Here is a 23,832-nt window from a genome sequence, read left to right on the forward strand (position 1 = left end):
AAATACAGCACAAGTCACCCCTTGTTAAATCAAACTCTTTAAATAGAATCCACTGTGGTAAATTCTAGATCAGTATTCTAGAAATACTATAACCATGATGCACATCTGGCTGATGGGTCAATTTTAACCCTAATTCTGCAATATGAGGGGATGGGGGGATTCTGAAAAGTGGCTTTGTTGGGGTTTCGTACAAAGCCTTTTACAGGCACCTTGACTCCCTCTAAACCTCGTAGCAGCAAGTGGGTTTACAGCTACCAACCTGCAAGTGTTTTTGTGGGGTCGAGGTTGTTTCTGTCTTATAAAATGGCAAGAACAGAGGGAGCATTCTCACCGGCTTACAAGTGTTCCAACCTGTGCAGACATGCCCCCATACCAGCACAGTTTGGAACTTTTAGAACCATTCTGCCTGATTCACTTGACAACCAATTAACTTCGAGAGGGGTAGAATGAACTTATTTTGCTTCATAAAGTCGAACGCAACCTGCTGAATAATGTTATGTTAACATATTGAATTACAGACCGCTTTGTAGTTTTCGATATACTTAAAGAAAAACTGACAACATTTTTTAAATGTGACATTTTGAAATCTACCATGAAATACTACACTGCCCTGCTAATCAAGTGATTGATCTTTATGTTTACTTAAAACAAAGTAATGTATGTTGTTTTTCGTGTTTAAAACGTGTATGGAAAGGTAGCTGATCCAGTCAGTCAAGATCCATATATGGTTAACACTGCCCTCTAGTGTTCAACAATAGTAATACTTGTGACACTTTCGTTGGAATGCTAGCTAGTAGGCCTATCACTGTTGATACATATGGATAATGAAAGGCCATCCAGTAAAAAGCGTTACACAAGTCAAGTTTAGGTATGCGTACCACATTCTGACGATGTACCATTTTCTAACACTACACCGGCAGCACATGTTTTATCTGCACGCAGAACCGGGTCGTACAGGCTTACTGTCACCTCTGAATATAATACTCTATGTTACTTAATTGAAAAATTAATAGGAATACATATGGACTTCTGTACAACAGTGCAATACACAAATTCAGTTTAGGCTGCACTGAGAACCCCCACCGATCTCCTCTGAGCTCACTCTACACACTGATTTACAGCACCTTATGTTCCAGCACTGCATCACCAGCTATATCCTGCTACACCACTGGACTGATGCACTCTGCAAACTTATTATTATTATAATACTGTTTTGTTTTTTGTTTTTTTTGTTTTTTTATTGTAATTAATTGTAATTCTACCATATTTGTTTTGTATTTGTCACTTACTGGATAGCAAAACTGTATGTCACCGTGGATAGCGGCGTCTGCTATTAATAATAATAATAATAATAATAATAATAATAATAATAATAATAATAATAATAATATGGAAATCAATCATGATCTTTCCATAGATATTATAGTTTTTCGTACTTACGTGACAGTTTCTCCTACGTACGAGAAAGTATGACGTACGTACGTGATAGATTCTGTGTGGTTTTTTATTTTGTTTGTTTGTTTTTTAGTTTTTTTTTGTCTTTGTTTCAGAGGGTGGCTTCTGTAAAACCGAAAAATTCTGTGTTTTAATTCTCAGTATTCACATGCACGCTGAACATCCAATGAGCACTAATGTTGTTGCGTTACGCACACGTGAGAGACTGTCATGGCAGCCTGCAGGAGGTGCAGAATGGAGATGGTCAGATTGTTTATTCATCCAAAATGTCCTATCTCTCTCAACGCGAATATAATGCATTTCCTTCGGCTTGGCTCGAAGGCGGCCCGGGGACATGTCAGGTGCTGCTACCAGAGTGTCTGGAGTAGCCACACAACTGTGAAGAAAGTCGGAGTGGATCTGGGAGAGAGGTAAATAGTGTAAAAATAGTTTCAAGGATTGGCATAACTTGGCGCATTATATATATATATATATATATATATATATATATATATATATATATATATATATATATATAAATCTGTTCTTGTTGGTGTTGCGATTTTATTATGATGTTGAATAGCAATAGCAAAGTCAAGCATAGCTGAAAAACGGATACATTAATGTTTATAATAATACCAATACTGCACCGGGATCAACTGACGCCGTTGACATTGACAGCCCTGGGCGCTAATAGTTTGTTGTTATTGACACGTGTTATAAAATGTGCAACTAAAATAAAAACTGTTGTCTTTAAGTCATTATAATTAGAACTTTGTTGTTGTAGTGTTGTTCCTGATCATTGGGAAACAGCGCGGTATTTCGTTCCTTCATCCCCTTTGTAATGATGTGAACTTAAATCAAAGTCACAATAACTTTAGTAACTGGCATATTGATAACACATTAAGACTGCATATAAATACACGTCATGCAACACCATAATACACCTGTATCTAAGCTACTTGTGAAGTGGCCTCTGTAACACATGTGCCCAGTACATGAGAGAGAATTTAATATCGTTAGAATTGGTATCATATTATAAACTTGCATGTTTCCAGGAAAGTGCCATACAATGTATGTATGAATACAATATTGTCACAATTCACGCAATGTTGTAATGTAGTCTGGTTTTATTGTGAGATTCTAGTATTGTTGTCATGCAGTACTATGGACAATTACATTTAATATACAGTTGGTCTAAAAACCTTATAACAACCTGAATTCATTTGTACCATGTTTTCACAGGAAACTTGAAATTTCAACAGGCAAGCTGGCTAGGTTTGCAGATGGTTCTGCTGTAGTGCAGGTAAGAAATGCTCAGATTCTTTAGAAACGAATCTATTTTTGTTTTGTATTCGAAGGGGTCCGAAATGATTATTTCAGTAAAATGGTTAAAGTGAGAGTGAGCATTTTTATTTTGTTTATATTTAAGCTTGGTGACACATCGGTGATGGTAACAGCAGTCAGTAAAACCAAACCAACCTCTTCACAGTTCATGCCTTTAGTAGTAAGTATCCCTTATATGTTTTGCCTGCTTTCTCATGTCTCGGGTGTTTTATGTTTGTACCTGCCAGACTATTTCAGAGGCTCACGTCTCTCATTTACTTTGTTAGGTTGATTATCGTCAGAAAGCTGCTGCAGCTGGAAGGATTCCAACTAACTACCTGAGAAGAGAGCTGAGCACTACAGACAATGAAATACTGACAAGCAGACTGATAGGTGAGTTGACATTGCATTGCAGCTCCCAGGGTGTTTATGTGAGCGCTCTGTTTATAAGTTTTAACTTGCTTTTAAACATCACCATTTTTTCAAAACATTTTCAGATCGGGCAATCAGACCACTTTTTCCCACTGGCTATTTCTATGACACACAGGTAAGCCCTAGTTAAGAATTATGCAAGTCTAATAAAACCTTGTGTGCTTTTCAATACTGCAATATGCAATGCAGTCATATTTGAATTGTTGAATCTTGTTAATGTATGCTTTCAACTATTCAAATAATATAATGTGAACATTTAATTTTCTTCAATCAATTAATTTTGCATCCTATAACCATGCGATTGCTAGTACTTGTTCTAAAAACATTTTTTTTTTTTTGTTGTCTTACAAGGTACTGTGTAACCTTTTAGCAGTTGACGGTGTCAATGATCCTGATGTACTTGCAATTAATGGAGGTAAAGCAAACTAATATTTAGGAATATAGGTTATGTTTTATAATTATCTTTGAAAAGGAAAAGACAATAATACAATATCAAAGTTTATGCACAGGATTATTGATTGGTAATGTGTTCTTGTTATTACCGACTCCATTTTAGTGTTGGCATTTGGAAATATATGTACTGTCTTTTCAGTGCAGAATCTGTTGTATGTTCATTATCAATCCTTACAATTAAATATACAGCACCATCTTATTTTATCTGTGTTTTTACAGCTTCAGCAGCTCTTGCCGTGTCAGATATTCCATGGAATGGTCCCATAGGTGAGTGAAGATCATAACTGGTTCTTAATATATAAAGCTGCAAAGCTTTAATTTCTTAAACGGGTAATGTGTGTGTGTGTGTGGTGGGGGGAGGCACTATGTAAAATAAATACAAAGTTGAAATATGAAGATGCCTAAAAATACTAAATCAGTTGTGTTTATATGTTGAATTAGGGTATGGTAATTTACACCAGAGGTTTAATTGTTTCACCTATTAAATGTAGCGCTGCTTTCATCTGCAGTATAAGAACAGAATGGGCAGGTGGCCTTGGCTCTTCAGTTTTCAATCAAAGAAATCACTACAAATGTACCACTTTGCTGAAGTAATGTGGCTTTATCTCCAGGTGCTGTGCGAATGGGTTTGGTTGAGGGAGAGTTCTTGGTTAACCCAACTCGTAAGGAGATGTCTTCAAGCACTTTAGATTTGGTGGTTGCTGGGGGTCCTCATAGTCAAGTGGGTAAGTGCATATACACTGCAACCGTACCCATGGTGGTAAATGACTCGTACACTTCCCTCCTTTTAATAATATGCATGTACTAGACATACAGAGGTCTATTTTAAGCATCTTTACAGTGTTAATAATAATACCGCCTTAAAACTAGAAAATGTGTTCCAATGCAGACCTATTTTCTTTGATTTTTTATTGATATTTAGTGGTGTCTGTTAGGGTCTCAGTAAATTACCCTTAAAACAATACCATGTCTATTAATTAAAGGGCAGCAGTATTTCGATTTTTAAAATAGACAGAGTAAAAACAACTTTTGTGACATTGTGTGATTGGTGAAGTTTCCTAAAGCGTTTCAGTAGAACTCCCTCATAGGTGTGGCTTGTGTTGACTGGGTTTTGAAAAGATTTTATAGTTTCAGCAACTATATTTTAATCATGAAACACATACGAAAAACCCAGTTAAAAAACTTTTTTTTCTCAGACCAACTGGATGTAGTGACACTGTGGGAGTACTAATTTGTGTTTTTTTTTTTGTTTTGTTTTTTTCTTCTTTTAAGTTATGATGGAAGCAGCAGGAGAAAATGTATTGCAGCAAGACTTTTGCCATGCAGTCAAACTGGGAGTGAAACATACGCAACAGATAATCCTGGCCATCCAGCAGCTTGCAAAAGAATGCAGTGTTTCTAAGAGGACCCCACAGAAACTGTTTGCTGCCGTCACCGAGATGGTGGAATACACTAGACAGTGAGTTTAATCAAGGAGGCTGTGTGGTCCAGTGGTTAAAGAAACAGGCTTATAACCAGGATGTCCCCAGTTCAAAGCTCAGCCGCTGACTCACTGTGTGACCCTGAGCAAGTCACTTAACTTCCTTGTGCTCCATCTTTCGGGTGAGACGTTGTAAGTGACTGCAGCTGATGCGTAGATCACACACCCTAGTCTCATATCTTATAAATCGCTTCATGGTCCACTATGAAAGGCGCTATATTATTATTATTATTATATAATTATTGTTATATAATTATTACTGAGCAATGATATGCTTAGTGTTGCCATTGACTCAAAATGCTGACCATCGCCTGTATAGTGCAGGACAGATGATCATTTATTTTCTGCTAAGTACTGACTCTTATCAAGCAACAGTACTGGTATTTTTGCCATAACGTCGTCAGCATTGTGTAAACCACTGGCATTGATTCAGCATGATGAGTATGACTTTTAAACGATTACTGCCTCTAATTCTTCCAGGGAAAAGTTTGAATATATTGGAACAAAAGGAAAGACTCTTAAAATTAAAACATTTCATACAAAACAGCAAAGCATGTTCTTTTATAGAATATCTGGTACTGTTTTCTCGCTTGCTTACAGATTGGCATCTGAGAAGATTTATGCAGTGTTTACAGACTTCTCCCATGATAAAGTAAGTAACACTGGTTATCATTATTTATTTTCCATTGCATTGTTTTTTTTTTTTTACTGATACTAAAACCATTTTTTTCCCCATAGATTTCTCGAGATGAAGCCATAAAGAAAATAAGACTTGAAACAGAGGAGCTGATAAGAGGTACTCTTCTCGTAATACAATTTTTTATTTTTATTTTTATTTTTAATTGGGATGCGTGGTACTGATTTCCATGCTACATTGTATGTTGCTTCATATAGAGAAACACATGCATAGGTACAGAGTAAGATACAAGAGGCTAATGTAAAACGTAGCAATGGTGAAATCAGTTTAGAAGAGAAGACATTTATAATCAAGATTTACCACACTGAGTGTTTTTTTTTTTTTTTTTTTTTTTAAGGGTAGGTATTGACAGCTTGATCACACCGTGTAACAATTTTTTTTTTTTTTTTTTGTTCCTGGGTAGTAAGTGTTATTTCCTAATTGCTTATGCCTCAAAAGTATAGAAAATGGCTATTATTCCCCACAAACTTTGCTTTTGTGACCAGGACAGTGCTATTTCAAAATATCACTATTTCCAATGGGAAATGTGTGTCTTTTCGTTCACATAAAGTCAGAAAAAAACAACATATGAATCCAAATTAACATGTATTTATACTAAAGTAATACAAAAATGACTACAAAAGATTTAGAAGTGAGTAGTTTTTCGAGATTTACGATTATACTGGATTCATATGTTGTTTTTTTCTGACTTTATGTGAACGAAAAGACACACATTTGCCCGTTTTCCCATTGGAAATAGTGATATTTTGAAATATCACTGTCCTGGTCACAAAAGCAAAGTTTGTGGGGAATAATAGCCATTTTCTATACTTTTGAGGCATAAGCAATTAGGAAATAACACTTACTACCCAGGAACAAAAATTGTGTTACATAGTGTCATTAAACCAGTCTGGATGTGATGTCATCTCAAAGTGTTGCTCTTGACAAGTAACAACATTTAAGTGTTTGTTTGACGACAGGGTTTCATCATTTTTAAGTTGCTTTATTTTGTTGTTTTTTTTACAGAAAGATTTCCAGATGCCGACCCATATGAAGTGATAGAGTCCTTTAATACTGTTTCAAAGCAGACTTTTAGAAACATCACTTTAAATGAATATAGAAGGTGAGCAGTTGAGTAGAACATAATTTTGCCTGGGAAACTTTTTTATTGTAGTTTTACTGGTGCATATTACATCATAAGGGAATACATGGTAATGGCAGGTGCTGGCTACTCTTTAGATCATAAAGGTAGACCCAATTTATATTTTTCTGATGAGGGTTACATTATAAATATGAATAGGCTGTCTTTTTAAAAGTTTAGGAGTAAGCATATTGGCCCTTTCATGAACAGCTTACTCTGGCCTACTTTTCACTATGTATAGTTTACATACCCAGGTGGAAATGTATAATTTCTAGAAATTTCACAAAAAGAATTTTAGGAAAACTGTTTTTGCTTTTGCTGTTGTGTATGAGGGGAAAAAAGAAAAATAATTATTTATTTCATTATTATTTTTGCAACACTCCGGAAATGCTAATTCAAAAGTATTCATACTCTTTGATGCTATGATAGTATTGTCTGCAAGGTGCTACAAATTTCACGATGATAATGGAGAACCTAATTCTAGAAAAGTAGAAAATGCTGGATTGTAGGTGAACATTCTTAGAGATTATAAAAGGAATAGGCATAGGATGATTGCTGTCATTACCAGTAAGTCAATATGGGAAAAAATAAAGAGATATCTGAAGACCTTGGACAGAACGTTTGAGTATCCCAATTTCAACTATTGTTTCTATTATCAAGAAGTACAAGACTCATTGTACTTTCACAACACTCCCTCAGTCTGGAAGAACGAAGGTTCTTTCACCAAGAACAAGTAGAAGAATTGTGTGGGAGGTTAATAACAATCTGAGATTGACTGCAAGTGGTACTGAGGTTTCCATTTCATAAATCGTGTATTGCATGGTGAAGGTCTCAATGGTCGCAGGCCAAGGAAAAAGCCACTCTTAGGAAAACGTAACAAGGACAATCACTTAATTCTGGTCAAAGGTTTTGTTGAGTGATGAAACAAAAATCAAGCTTTTTCTGTTTGGTCACTGATAGTCTATTCTTTAATGGGGCTGTTTTTCGTTCCAATACATGGTAAAATGGATTCCATAGCATACCAGAGATGTTGACTAATCATCTAAAACCCTCTGCTACAAACTTTGGTTTAAAGCGTAACTGGATGTTCCAACACAGCAACGATCCAAAGCACACACCAAAATCTACTTCAGGATGGTTAATGAAGAATAAAATGAAGCTTCTGGAATGGCCTAGTCAAAGTCCTGATCTAAATCCGATTGGTAATCTTTAGTATGAGTTGAAGGCTCTGCAAGAGAAGTCCTCGGAATTTGAATGAACTGGAACAATTTTGCATTGAAAAGTGGTCAAAAATCACTAAAGAACCATTCCAAAAGCTCATTGAGAAATATCCTAATTGTAAAAGAGGTTATTATTGCTAAAAGTTCCTCAACTAGCTATTAATTTAATTTTCCTTGTCTGGGTATGAATACATTTGAATTGGCATTTTTGGAGTTTTGCAACAAAATTGCTAAAATAAATAACTGTAGACATCTATTTGTTGTAACTTTTTTTTCCTCATCTACAAAAGCAAAACTGCAACAAAAGATTTCTTAATTGTTTTTGAGAAATTATTAAAAGTTATACATTTCCATTGGGGTATGTAAACTTTTGACTACAACTGTATGAATACGTGACCTTCGGCACACAATGGTTATTGGCAGCATTATTATTATTTGTATTATATTGTATTTTTTTTTTATTTAGTGTGCCCAATTATTTTACCCCTGAATTTCTCCCCAATTGCATTATTACAAATGCACGATGGTGTTATGATCTGCGTGTCTCCATGGCAATCCGAGACCTGAGCTTAGTTGGTGTGTTGAAGTGCGTTTGGTGATTCTATAAAAAAAATAAATAAATAAATAAAGTATTGGCTTGGTGGCACGTATTCAGCTGTGTTTTGCATAAACAGGTTGCAAGAGAATAGTCTCAATTTGTCATCACACCTGAAACTCTTTTATGAACATAAACATAGGAAATAAGTGTGGCGCTTGGGATACTATATAAAAGTGTATACATTATTGTTTATATATATATTATATATATATATATATATATATATATATATATATATATATATATATATATATATATATAAAACTTGTTAGGATATCGTCAAATCTCAGATAAAAGTGATGTCGTATTTCCCATAGAACCCATGTTAAAGCCAAGCTGAGTTCCAACTACAATGCTATAGAAAAGAGCTGCAGAGAGCATAGTGATTTGCTTGTCAACTGTCTGCTGGTTATTGATGTAAAATATATTTTTTTCAAGTCTACCATAGGACAAACAAAAAAGGCCTTACATTTAATTAATATCACTGAGGAAATGTGTGTTGAAGATTACATTTATAAAGCAAAGATGGCGCATTACAATTAAGCTGGGACCGTATTTGTTGTTTTAGATGTGACGGGAGAGATTTGACTTCTCTAAGAAACATTTCTTGTGAAGTTGATATCTTCAAACCTCTTCATGGATCTGCATTGTTTCAAAGAGGGCAGACACAGGTACCAACAAAATTACTAAAGACTTTCCAGGCCTCATATCTAAAGTTTATAGAAAAGGGCATATTTTGTCCATTCACTGTTAAATCAAATGAATGACAACTTCCTTAGTTTTTTTTTTTTTTTTTTTTTTTGTTCTTTTAGAGTTGTCAAATCTATTATATATGTTACAACATTTTATCTCGTAGCACCGGCTAAAAATTTACTTTACAAATGTTTTATTAAATCTCTCTTTTTTTTTTTTTTTTTTTAAAAGGTCCTTTGTACTGTTACATTTGATTCTTTGGAATCAAGCATAAAGACAGACCTAATAACTACAGCAGTCAGGTAGGAAATGAAAGCAACCTGATGCTAGGGTCCATATTTAATGATCTAAAAGTCTGCAAGTCTAAATACTATGACCGTTTAGATGAATAAAATGTAGTGCTTCCTGATGTGTGTTATATACTTTACCAGTCAAAGGTAATCAAGGGAGCATAGGATGTGCTGTTGGAGATGTTTTTTTGATACACCAGATTTAAAAAATGATCTCTATTTTAAAAGTAGTTATTTCAGTGTCTTGCTTTTTTTTTTCCACAGTGGGGTTAAAGACAAAAATTTTATGCTGCATTATGAGGTGAGTAAATTTATTGTCATGACTCACGTACATCATGTGAAATGAACAGAATAAGAGAAAAGCAATAGGCAAGTGTATGTTAATAAACTATAATAATAAAGTAACAGATAAACTAGCGTTAATAAACTGTCAAAGTAAATTAACACAGCACCCCTACACATGTTAAAAAAATGCAGCAGCAGCTCTAGATTAATTATGGATACCTGTACAGGAGCAATATTTAAGACATGCACACAATTATTTAACAGAATGGTGAAGCAACTCACCGAACAGGAAACACCAAATTGCTCGACAACTTGTGTCTGATTCAGGTTTTTTTCAAGAGCTCGAATAAGGCTGAGGCGATGCATCGTATCGTTTGACAACTATCGATAGTCAAGCCTGTGCATTGTTTTTGTGTAAAGTGATTAAGCAAATTATATTTTTTTGCATTAAGCGCAGAGCTTCTCTGCTCCCTTCAGGGCTGACTTACTGGATCTGTGCAGGAGTCTTCAAAGTAACAGAGCACGTTAAGAGCGTTGTGCTAGAATTACAAATATTGTATCGACCAAACTACAATGCCTTCCGATTTTTGGCAATTATTTTCTAATGCAAGACAGCAAGAAAGAAAAGTAAAGAAAGTAATGGTTTGGGATACTCCGGTACTCCGGATACTTGGGGTATCTGCGTGACCTTTTAATGAGATGCAGAGGTCACGCCAGCCTTTAAAAATTTGCATTTGTAAAAAGCATACCATCTCAAAATCTGTGTTTTCAACCAGAACACCAGTGTTTTTACATATTGCATCAACATAGTTATATTATTTTCCAGTGTAACTATTTCAGATTAATAAAGTTAACATGCACAACAGACATGGTATAAATAATGGTAGTAGAAATAGACAGACAAGCTTCCCATGAAAGGTTTTGCACGTCTGCGTCTTTAGAAACACACTGCTGTTATTTTTTGCGTTTCATTAAAATGTCCTGCATATATAACACAGGATTCTGTGTAAATGCAACCTCTGGAGATGGCACCCTATAAAACTTCAAACAAAATCTGTATTCATTCCTTTGAACTACCTCCGAGTAAAAATTAAGAAAAACAACCAAGATTGTTCCAAAACTTGTTCTTTGGTCTGAAGCAATAAGCATTTGTTAGTATTTAGTGAAGCAATAAGTATTTAGTAATGCCGGGCAGATTTTAAGCAAGTGCCAATCATCGCTTAAATTAAAACAAAATGTGAACACTATCATGTTCCTTAACACAATTCAAATATAAGCCATAAACAACACTCTTTTAATAAACTGCTGTAGACAGTGATAACTTTCTTTAAATTATTTTTTTTCTCTTGATGGTAGTTACTCGATTGGCTATAGATTTAAACAACGTTTTTATTTCTATTTTATTTAGCTTTGACCCCCAACTGGTACAAATCAACACGAATAAGGTAGTAATAATAATAATAATAATAATTATTTAATTACTATATGCATAATCAATTTAATTAAATGCATAATAGTTTTTAAAGCCCTACGAGCAGTGTTACACAGTAATCCACAGCTCCACATGTGTTACTCAATTTTTTTTTTAACCCTTTCATAATGAGTTATCAGGTTACAAAACAGTACTGTATCAGTTGTGAACAAATCGCGATCGGTACCAAAAAGAAGTCCTTTTAAGTGAAGTTCTTGTTCCTGTAGGCAGATCATTTACAATGGGGAAAAATCAGTTTCACCACAACAGTATTCCCTTAGCCGAAGTGTTCTCTTAGGTGTTCCTATACACAGAGACTATTGTGTGTGTGTGTGTGTGTGTATGCATGTATATATATATATATATATATATATATATATATATATATATATATATATACCATTATTTATTTGTGATTATTTATTTGACTGCAGTATCAAAGAATGGTACGCAAAAATGTAAAATCAATCGCTAAAAACGTGCAAACACAAGTGCATCAAATAAACAGATAAAACTTCCAAACAATCGGACACACACCTTCCTCTTCTCCCCATTTTTTCTTTTAAAAACACTATACACTTTTGAACCCATCCTCAGCACCATTGATTCAAAAGAAAAAGAGAACACTCCATTTTGAGTTATCCACACCCTCCCCCCCTAAAGTGTTCAAATTTATAACAGCCAGGTGTGCGCCCTCCTGACCCATACAACACCGCAAACAGCAATTAAAAACTACGTTCATATTTTAAATCACTCACTTTAGCCAACATTCAATTACACGTAAGCACATTTTAAAACTGTTGAATTACATGGAAGTCAGAAATAGCATTATGTTACTATTTTGTATTACTTGTAATTGTCTTTCAAAACAATTTCATATCACTAGCAAATAGGTGTCAAGATTAAAACCCCTAAAAGATATACACCACCGCAAGCCAGTGATGTGAGAAGGGGACCACCCACCCTGTTACAATACTATTGCTCTATCAGTGCATTGTTTATATAATATAATATACACAGTTGTAGTCAAAAGCTTACATACCTCAATGGAAACAAATAAATAACACTGTGTAACAATTTTTTTTTTTTTTTTTTTTTTTTTTTTTTGTTCCTGGGTAGTAAGAGTTATTCCTAATAGAAAATGGCTATTATTCCCCACAAACTTTGCTTTTGTGACCAGGACAGTGATATTTCAAAATATCACTATTTCCAATGGGAAAACGGGCAAATATGTGTCTTTTCGTTCACATAAAGTCAGAAAAAAACAACATATGAATCCAAATTAACATGTATTTATACTAAAGTAATACAAAAATGACTACAAAAGATTTAGAAGTGAGTAGTTTTTTGAGATTTACGATTATACTGTATTTATCACTGTCCTGTTCACAAAAGCAAAGTTTGTGGGGAATAATAGCCATTTTCTATACTTTTGAGGCATAAGCAATTAGGAAATAACACTTACTACCCAGGAACAAAAATTGTTACATAGTGTAATTAAGAAAAATCTTATGTAGCAAAAGTTTTGCTTTTGTGGATGAGGAAAAAAAGTTACAAGACATAGATGTCTACAATTATTTATTTCTGCTATTTTTTTTTTTTTTTTTTGCAAAACTCAAGAAATGTTAATTCAAAAGTATTCATACTCTGACAAGGAAACGGCACCTTTAGCAATAATAACCTCTTTTAAATGATTAGGATATTTGTCAATGTGCTTTTGGCATGATTCTTTAGTGATTTCTGACCATTCTTCAACACAAAATTGTTCCAGTTCATTCAAAACCTGAGGTCTTCTCTTGTGCCGCCTTCAAAAGAAAAAGAGAACACTCCATACCAAAGATACCAAAAATACTGGCCAATCATCTGAAACCCTCCGCATTTCAGAATGTTTAAAGAAGAATAAAATCAAGGTTCTGGAATGGTCCAGTCCAAGTCCCAACCTAAATCCGATTGAGAATCTTTGGTAATTATTGTAACAGGGCAGGGAGGATGTTAAAAGCCTCCCTGCCAGAACACGCGCAAATGCACGTTTATTTAATTGTACTATTTGTTAATTGTTTTGGCAGTTGGCATGGTAATTGTAAATTAGAGCCAGCTCCCCCCCCCCCCCCATATAAGCCTCACAGTTTGTTAATTCAATACTGCTGAGTAGGGAAGCAGAAGGCTGTGTGCTCTGTTTCCAAGCAGTCACCACTGTGAGTACTGTGAGTACGAAATATAGGGTGCATTTTTTGTAAAACTGCATAGTGTGTTTTAAATCAGGGAAACAGCTTAGCTATCCCAGGGTAGGCCAGGCTGTTTGAGTGTTTAGTTAGTGCTCCGAAGGAGCTAGGTGTTTTATTTTGTTTTTGTGTATTTTTTATATTATTAAATGTGTGCGTAAGTGCTAAAACGTAAAGTTTTGTTTGCTGGGTCTCATTTTAAAGGGGCAAACTAATGTGAGTGTGGCTCGGTTACTATCTATCTATACGTGTGTGTGTGTGTTATATATATATATATATATATATATTATATATATATATATATATATGTGTACATACAATAGTTATAAATTTTTGTAATTCTGTTTTACCAATTTAGAGGTGACATCTCATGGTCATACCATAATTATAATATTTTATATATAATATATTTATTAATGTGGTTATTGATAACACTATGTAACACAATTTTTGTTCCTGGGTAGTAAGTGTTATTCCTAATTGCTTATGCCTCAAAAGTATAGAAAGTGGCTATTGTTCCCCACAAACTTTGCTTTTGTGACCAGGACACTATTTTTCCAATGGGAAAATGTGTGTCTTTTCGTTCACGTAAAGTCAGAAAAAAACAACATATGAATCCAAATTAACATGTATTTATACTAAAGTAATACAAAAATGACTACAAAAGATTTAGAAGTGAGCAGTTTTTCGAGATTTACAATTATACTGTAAATGCAGTATAATTGTAAATCTCGAAAAACTACTCACTTCTAAATCACACAGTGTTATTTGTGCTTCGGGAAGATTCTACAGGGTCCTCCTGAAGGTGAAATCAAAGAGCAGTTCTGTTACAAAGTATAGGACAATTGGACCCTTTGAGAGGCCAGCATCTTTTGTTTACACTCCAGTGTTGCTGCCTCACAAAATCGATGATAACAAATAAAATAAAAATCTGTATTATTACAATAAAGAGGGTCTTTTCTAATGTTACAGTTTCCTCCATATGCAACAAATGAGATTGGCAAGGTGAGTGGCATGAACAGAAGAGAATTGGGCCATGGTAAGTAAGAGCAAGGTGGAGTTGGTAAACAAAAAATAAATAAATAAAACCTTCCTTTTTATAAACTGTATACTGATTTGATGAGTGTTTTTATGTTATGAATTCAGGTGCCCTGGCAGAAAAATCACTAAAGCCTGTTATCCCCAAAGATTTCCCGTTCACGATACGGGTCACATCGGAAGTATTGGAATCGAATGGTACGTATGTAAGCATGTACTCTGAATATAGAGCAATACTTGTATTTGCAAGTCCTAAAGCCTTGATGAGATTTTTTAACCTGTGATTGATACATGAGCATATGTGCATCAGGATCACATTTTTTCTTTTTTCTTATTTTCTTATTAGGCTCATCTTCTATGGCTTCTGCATGTGGAGGGAGTCTGGCCTTAATGGATGCAGGTAAGTACAATGTTCTTTTACACACTGACTTTTTACGATTTATATTAAAATGTATGTAAGTGAAAGCATTTTACTAAATGAGGTAATCTCTGATTTTTAAAATCAGAGATTACTACAGAGTTGTGTCCACAGTTTTATGGCTCTTTGTCTGTAAATTGTTGTGTGTTTTAGGTGTGCCAATTTCATCTGCTGTAGCTGGGGTTGCAATTGGCCTCATATCAAAACCAAATCCAGAACATCCATCAGAAATTCAAGATTACAGATTACTCACAGATATTTTGGTATGTCTATGCAGTTTTCATTTATTTTTGGGGCAGGTTTTATCGTGGAAATGAAAAACACTTTTAAAGGACACTGCCATAAAGTGACACAAGCTTGAAAAAGTTCTGGTGTGTGGTTGTTGGGCTGAAGAAGACCTCTAAAAACCCTTGTCTGTCAAGATTGACTAGGGATGTTTTTGAGGATGTAAAACCTTGAACTACCACGCAATAGCTGTTGTACTAGTTATCAGGTACCATATATATTACCTTAAAGTACATATAGCTAAAAAAACAATTCCAGTAAATCTTTCTATGTATTACCATCATTTTGTAGATCTCACATGCTTCTATATGAAAGAGGTGGTGTTCGTTTTCATTGTACTGTATTTCATTTCTCTCTTTTTCATGTTGTTCTTTCTGTTAAAGGAAATCATCTGGCACATGAGAGAGGATGCTTTTGGGAGTTTGAGTCCTTGTAGCAAAAACTAAATTCTGAACTCTTGAGTGCGTTTTAATTTAATTATATATTTCTCCAGGAAAAAAAAAAAACATTCTTAATAACTCAAACTACCAGAAGTTAGTTTTCAGTGGTGACTGAATTCCTTCATGCAACTTTAGAAAATTGACTGGAAATACAGCATTGAACTATCTGGAATGAGCATTCGATAAATGTATTATGTATTATTCGGTAAATATTACCTATTTACCTTTACCATAATGTGTGCATTGTTCACATAGGAAAAGCTGATATCAACAAAATATTAGACAGGATTTACTGGAATTATTTTGTTAGCATCATGCACTTTAAAGAGAATATAGACAACATTTTAAGTTGATATGGAAATGTATTAAACTGAGCGCCAAAGTGCGTGGGTGAGTTGCAAACCATTTTAGTTTTGCTCTTAGAAAGAAAGATGCAGTGCTGTGGAGGTAGCCAGGCAGAATCTTGACACAATTTTGTCAAATTCAACCCCAGTAGGGAGGTAGTCAAATTCACAGGAACAGCAAGCTAAGTGCCAATGAATTAGTTTATTTTTAATTAAAAACACTTATGTACAGATTTTTTTTTTTTTTTTGGAAAAAATGTTGCATTCTTTACTGACAGGGAATAGAAGATTACATTGGAGACATGGACTTCAAAATGGCAGGCACAAACAAAGGCATAACTGCTTTGCAGGTGATTTTTAAATTTTTTTTGTAACTTACTAGGTCAATGCTTGACCAGTTTAAATAACTATTAACTGCTGGTTAAATCAGCCAGTGTTAATATTATTGAAAACATTGATGCAGTCTTTTTTTTAAAAAAAAATATGTATGCTTGCATATGTAAATGATTGTAGTTATCATACCCCTACAGCCTTAAAGATTAGCCCGACAATGAGAGAGAGAATGCTGTTGAATGTTTGCTGTTTTGTTTGTTTTTGTAGGCAGATGTTAAGATTCCAGGATTACCACTGAAAATTGTAATGGAAGCTATTCAGCAAGCCACAGGTATTTGCATCTCCAAAAATATGTTTTTAACATGTATAAAGAATTTTACATCATGAAAATTGCCCTATTAATTCCCTTCTCTACTAGCTGTAGACATTGTGCTGTACTTACAATTTTCGACTTTACTGTAGATAGTGATTTTGAAACAGCTGTCAATGGAAATGGGAAAGGTTCATAATGCTAATCTGTAACTGTTCAGACACTAGCCCAGAGCCATTCTCTCTCTACTTCTGTTATTGTAAACCAAACTTAGGTGTAATGTATATTTGTTCTTTGTATCTGGGCTTTTCAATATTTTACTTTCAGTTGCCAAGAAAGAGATATTGGGTATAATGAATAAAGCAATAGCAAAACCAAGACTGAAAAGAAAGGAAAACGGACCAGTTGTGGGTAAGGTTGAAAGGTTTTGTTTCATATAAAGAAGATTAATATTCAGTATTGTTTTAAAAGTTAGACTTACAGGTATTCATTTGTATTTTTAGAAACTGTTTGTGTCCCAATATCAAAAAGAGCAAGGTTTGTTGGGCCAGGAGGTTATAACCTAAGGAAACTGCAGGCTGAAACAGGTAAGGGTTTCTTTGTGTGATGCAAACATGTCAACAAGTAAACGTAAACACACGGTTTTAACAGTTCAAGAAAAACTTGAAATAGTTGAGAAGCAGGAGAAAGGTAGTTCTGTAAAACAGCTTTCAGTGCAATAATGAATTGCTGAACAGACTACTTTAAGAAACTATAAAGTAAGTACAGTATACTGCATATATTTTTGTTTTGTTTTTTTATATATAGGTTTTGCATTATTAGTGTTTTTGTTTTATCTGGGGCATTACCCCGGATAATTGAGAGTTGACTACAATAAAAAGCAATAATTCCTGTTTTCATAAGTCATTGCTGTTGGTTAATAGGTGTGACCATCAGTCAAGTGGATGAGGAGACGTTTTCTGTGTTTGCACCGACACCCAGCGCTATGCACGAAGCACAAGAGTTCATCAGTGAAGTCTGCAAAGACGACGTAAGCAGATATCATAACGTGGGTTTAGTGTGTTTTAGTGGGGTTTATATATATATATATATATATTATATATATATATATATATATATATATATATATATATATATAATATATAAATATAGTGTGACGATAATAACAAATATTTTGTAAACCTTCCTTTACAGCAAGAACAACAGCTAGAATTTGGGGCTGTATACACAGCCACTATTACCGAGATAAGGTAAGCATTTATCTTTTAATATGTACAGTGTCTACACAAATTATGGTAACAACAAATCATTTACAGCAAGGCTAGGGATGGGTATTATATTGTATAACATCCTTGGTATCCCTGAATAGAATGAATGGTAGAATAGTAGAATGGTATCCCGAAATGTTCTCCTTTTTCTAGGAAAGCAGTACAGCTGGGGATGGGGAGTTTGCTGGTTAACTTCACACAGACTACTTGCTCACTAAATATCTTGGTATCCTTGAACAGATAGTTGTCTCCTCTTTAGGGTTTTATTGAACAATCTGTCTCTTAAGTTCAGTGGTAACCTAAATATGATTAATTTACTAACAATACTACTGAACTATCGGTGTATCAGGATATACAAGTAGTTAATATTAATAATTACGATTTAACTAGGTGGATATTAATTAACACACTAAACATTTCCAATAATAATTCTTACAGTAACTTTAATGTAATTTCCCATTGCTCAAAGACGCATTTCAATCCCACCCGCCGACATTCATTTATCCTATTTTACTTTTTAAAAAATCCCATCTAAACAAATGGCAATGCAGTGCTTCCAATGTCCAGCCAAGCACAATGATAGAGAAACAGAATAAATATTATGATCAACAAAAAACAATCAGTTCACTACTCAGCGCATTGCTTTGCTCTGGAACACGCCACACGTCAAAAAGCACACGTCAGTAATAAAAAATACAACCATATTGGCTTCGCATCTTTATTGGCATTTATTTATTATAGTGGGCTACATAATGCATAACTGAGAACTATTTGCTACAATTAATACAGCATGTCATACAATGAATAACCACATAATTGATGTGTGTGTGTGTGTGTGTGTGTGTGTGTGTGTGTGTGTGTATATATATATATATATATATATATATATATATATATATATATATATATATATATATAGTGCCTTGCAAAAGTATTCAGACCCCTGACCAATTCTCGTACATTACTGAATTACAAATGGTACATTGAAATTTCGTTCTGTTTTGATATTTTATTTTTAAACACTGAAACTCAGAATTGAAACATTATTGTAAGGTGACATTGGTTTTATGTTGGGAAATATTTTTAAGAAAAATAAAAAACTGAAATATCTTGCTTGCATAAGTATTCAACCCCTGTGCTGTGGAAGCTCCCAGTTTGCACCGATGAAAGAAATTGCCCTAACGAGGACACAATTACCTTACCATTGGCCTCCACCTGTGAACCATTAAAGTTGCTGTCACATTTTCTGGATAAAAACCCCACTGTTGAAGGATCATTGGTAAGGCTGTGAATCTGAAGGAAAATGAAGACCAAAGAGCATTCTGCAGAAGTTAGAGATAAAGTAATACAAATGCATAGATTAGGGAAAGGGTACAAAATAATATCCAAGTGTTTGGCTATCCCAGTGAGCACAGTTGGATCAATAATCAGGAAGTGGAAGCTGCATCACACCACCCAGGCACTGCCAAGAAAAGGCCGTCCCACAAAACTCGGCGCTCAAACAAGAAGGAGACTTGTGAGAGAAGCCACAGAGAGGCCAACAATCACTTTGAAGGAGCTACAGTGGCTGGGAGTGGAGTAATGGTGCACCAGTCAACCATATCAAGAGCTCTGCATAACACTGGCCTGTATGGGAGGGTGGCAAGAAAGAAGCCGTTACTCAAAAAGTACCATCTGAAAGCACATCTGGAGTTTGCCAGAAAGCATGAGAGTGACCCAGCTGCGATGTGGGAAAAGGTTTTGTGGTCAGATGAGACCAAGATAGAGCTTTTTGGCCAAAACTCAAAGCGCTATGTGTGGCACAAACCTAACACTGCCCATGCCTCAAGACACACCATCCCTACAGTGAAGTATGATAGTGGCAGCATCATACTGTGGGAATGCTTCTCATCAGCAGGGACTGGGCAATTGAAGGAAGAATGGATGGAGCAAAATACAGGAAAATACTGCAAGAGAATCTGCTTCAGTCCGCTAAAAAACTGAAGCTTGGGAGGAAATTCACCTTTCAGCAGGACATTGTTCCCAAGCACAAGCCTAAAGCAACACTGGAGTGGCTCAAGAACAACATGGTGAATGTCCTACAGTGGTCCAGTCAAAGTCCTGATCTCAGTCCCATAGAGAAACCTGTGGTACTATTTGAAAATTGCGGTCCACAAGCAAATCTGCCAAGAAGAATGGGCCAAAATCACTCCGACACTGTGTGCAAAGCTGGTACATACTTACCCCAAAAGACTTAAAGCTGTTATTGCAGCGAAGGTGGCTCTACCAAATATTAATGTGTGGGGGTTGAATACTTACGCAAGCAAGATATTTCAGTTTTTTATTTTTCTTAAAAAATATTTCCCAACATAAAACCAATGTCACCTTACAATAATTGATTTTGAGTTTAAATGTTTTAAAATCAAATATCGAACAGAACCATTTGTAATTCAGTAATATGAGAGAATTGGTCAGGGGTCTGAATACTTTGCAAGGCACTGTGTGTGTGTGTGTGTGTGTGTGTGTGTGTGTATATATATATATATATATATATATATATATATATATATATATATATATATATATATATATATATATATCTCCAAGCTATTTCAGTTTTTATTTTTAATTATTTTTCTACAAATTTCTAGAATTATTTTTTTTTTCACTTGGAATTCCAGGCTATAAGGCAACAAAAGGTGAAAATTTTGAAAGGGGGTGTAGACTTTCTATAGGCACTGTATAAAATAATCACCAATTTTGCTCAAATTGCAAAATGGAAAATATCAGACAAGCAAAGTATTTAAAATATTTAGCATATTTTAAGAGGAGACCATTATCTACTCAGAAATACCAGGGTACTTGGTAAATAAGTCTGAGAGGAAGAATGGGCAATACAATCCCCACCCCTATTTTTGCTGTAAATAATTTGTTGTTGCCATAATTTGTCCCGGTACTGTACCTTTTCATACGGTACATTTCACCTCAGTTTGGTTTCAATTCATGTAATTTCAGGTAATTTGGGAGTTTCCAAATCTGTGGAGTTTGCTGGTGTTAGCTATGTGATTAGGAAATGGGTCCCAGAATAGGTTACTATGTTCTAATCCAAACTCTGACAATAACTCCCTGTTTAGCCCAGTGGAAGCCCCCCCCCCCCCAGTAATCAATTCTTGATGTTTACCATTGTGTATATTTATAGCTTATGGTTTCAATTGTCCCACAACAGGGACATTGGAGTAATGGTCAAACTTTATCCAAACATGAGTGCTGTGCTGCTTCATAATTCTCAGCTGGACCAGAAGAGGGTGAGCAAAATTCATTTCAAACTGTTTACTCTTGAACTGCATAATTTACTGGTGACGTCACCATACCTACTTTATATTTCAAAATCCTATTGTAGGTAGTTCATACAAATGGAATAAAAAAAAAACATTTGCATGTAGTTTAAAAATATGTTTTATAGAACATTAATCATGTTTCTATAATTTAAGTAAAAATTCATGTTGTTTATGTACACGTAATTGATGCTGCTTGCAATATATACAGTAAGCTTGCATTGCAGCAGCACCTTATTGTGGCTAATCAAAAAAATAATAATAATAATAACTTACTCTTGTGAAGTGACCCTGGAGAATGGTTGTGCCTCCATGATGCATCAAGAGTCGCTTCCACAGTTTGCATTCAGCTTCATTTTTGATCATCCCAAACAGCAGAGGTGTTCTGAGGCATTTCTTGCAATACAGCTTATGCTACAACGCATTGCTGTCGAGATGGAGAATGAAGAAAATAAAGGTTTGCTGCTGGATAACAGGAGCTGGAGGGGGGACGGCCGAACGGTGCTCAGTTTTCAAAAATAAAATTATTAGTGTTAGCAGATATTTTATATGTTTCAAATATATCTTACCATAGCACTTCTGTTACACTATCTTGTACACTAGGTATTCAGTACATGTTTTACTCAAGCACTACAACCACTATAGGTACCCCCACCCCCCCTACAAAGTGCTTTGGCATAATATACCGTGCTCCATACACAGCAGCGGTGCCCTATAGGGTTGCTACATACAATGATTTGGTAGTAGATAGTACAACTTTTGTTTAAGTAAAATGTATTATAATATGTGTCTGTTTTTACAGAAAAAAAACATGCAGTGTGTGAATGCTGCCTGACGAAGTTTAGAAGGTTTAGAACGAACTTCGAATTCCTGGCTAGCGAACGATCCTTTGCAAACAGCCCTATTTAAAAAAAATACATTTGAGTTAATATCAATGTTGTAAAGACCTAATATGTAATGTGTGAATGAGGAATGAATACATGATTAATGCATTAACTGCCATAGCAAAACATTTCTTTTACTACTAATTACAAAAAAAAAGTGGTAACTGTACACAACATTGAAGGACCCCTTCATAAAACTCACTTGAAATGTTTATGAATCTGGCCCTAAATGTCTGTTTTGCATTTTAGATTAAACACCCCAGTGCTCTTGGACTAGAGGTTGGAAAACAAATACAGGTCAGTATTACGTTTCTGATTAAAAGGTAATATTATGAATATTGATACACAGTAGCCCAATGTCTAATGTTATTGGAAGTCGCCAGGGGGAACCCAGAAATCCATTTAGAGCCAAGGGACCCACCAGGTAGTTGGAGAGTTTTGGAATACAGTCTGCACTTAACTGTCCAGATAAATTGTATTGTTTAGATCCAGAGTTTCTATTAAGTGAAAAACAAAGTATGATGGAATTTAAGCAAAACATTTTAAAACAGAAGTGTTTTAGAAATGTTGTGATGATATACCATTTGCTAAGTCGTCCGGAACTAAATGATCCAGGAGCATCGACATGTAGCCCTAATCCTTAATCATATTTTTACCCCACACCTTTAAATAATCATAATCTTAAAATCCAAAATCTGTATAGGATTGCAGCGCTTTTCTATTCAGTCCCCCCCGATGGACAATTAAAATATTCGCAATGCAGAGTATGTGCTATATTTTATTATGTTTTACATTATTTGTATCTGTAGAGAACCACATATAGAATTATGATTGTTTATCTTTGATGTGATGTTTGTGTTTTTAATGTGTTTGTTGTTTTTAGAAAAGTAGATTTTTAATTTCAAGATTAAAATAAAATTGGTAATCTACTTTATTTACAAAAATGATTGCTAAGATTGATGCAAGCATTATCCCGGCAGGTCAAATACTTCGGTCGGGATCCCACAGACGGGAGGATGAGACTGTCTCGTAAAGTACTCCAATCTCCGGCAGCAACCATTGTGAAAACCCTGAGTGACAAATATAGTATTGCAGTGGGAACAAGCAATTCACAAGTTTCAAACTCTTCTTAAATCTAGCATCTACAGCAGTCACAGACAGTGACGATGTGCATAAAAAATGTTTTTGGGGAAAAAAGCCAGATGTTTCTAGGAAGTGGGGAAGTGTGTATGTATGTATATGTGTGTATGTGTGTGTATATATATATATATATATATATATATATATATATATATATATATATATATATATATATATATATATATAAATGTATATTACACTAAAATGATTATTATTTTGACTTGTTTTTTTTTTATTTGGCAGCATGTGAATGTTTTATAAAACAACATGTAATCCATACTATTACTTCATGCAGTATGTTTTGTAAGATTCCAAGATTTCCAAGAAATTTTAATAT

At 34.6% G+C, this 23,832-nt stretch overlaps 1 protein-coding gene across 1 annotated transcript; it reads left to right on the top strand.

Annotated features, from left to right (window-relative positions):
- Positions 1-1,658: 1,658 nt before the first annotated feature.
- On the top strand, positions 1,659-23,604 carry LOC121316147 (polyribonucleotide nucleotidyltransferase 1, mitochondrial-like). Its single transcript, XM_041250970.1, has 28 exons — positions 1,659-1,865; positions 2,680-2,740; positions 2,867-2,941; positions 3,048-3,153; positions 3,258-3,307; positions 3,544-3,607; positions 3,865-3,912; positions 4,257-4,370; positions 4,918-5,104; positions 5,726-5,777; positions 5,864-5,921; positions 6,828-6,924; positions 9,329-9,431; positions 9,685-9,755; positions 10,008-10,044; positions 14,694-14,760; positions 14,868-14,957; positions 15,106-15,159; positions 15,331-15,440; positions 16,525-16,596; positions 16,847-16,910; positions 17,217-17,300; positions 17,393-17,476; positions 17,813-17,919; positions 18,084-18,139; positions 21,363-21,441; positions 22,605-22,652; positions 23,336-23,604. The coding sequence occupies exons 1-28, from the start codon at positions 1,666-1,668 to the stop codon at positions 23,486-23,488; spliced, it is 2,391 nt and encodes a 796-aa protein (XP_041106904.1). The 5' UTR covers positions 1,659-1,665; the 3' UTR covers positions 23,489-23,604.
- The last annotated feature ends 228 nt before the right edge of the window (positions 23,605-23,832 follow it).

The sequence above is a fragment of the Polyodon spathula genome, chromosome 5 (assembly GCF_017654505.1).
Source record: "Polyodon spathula isolate WHYD16114869_AA chromosome 5, ASM1765450v1, whole genome shotgun sequence".
Taxonomy (NCBI): Eukaryota; Metazoa; Chordata; class Actinopteri; order Acipenseriformes; family Polyodontidae; genus Polyodon; species Polyodon spathula.

Excerpts from the sequence above, each read along its gene's own strand:
- LOC121316147 (XM_041250970.1), top strand. The coding sequence starts at position 1,666 with ATGGCAGCCTGCAGGAGGTGCAGAATGGAGATGGTCAGATTGTTTATT. Across the intron at positions 14,958-15,105 it reads GGAAGTATTGGAATCGAATG|GCTCATCTTCTATGGCTTCT; the intron begins GTACGTATGTAA and ends TTTTCTTATTAG. Across the intron at positions 17,301-17,392 it reads GGAAAACGGACCAGTTGTGG|AAACTGTTTGTGTCCCAATA; the intron begins GTAAGGTTGAAA and ends TTGTATTTTTAG.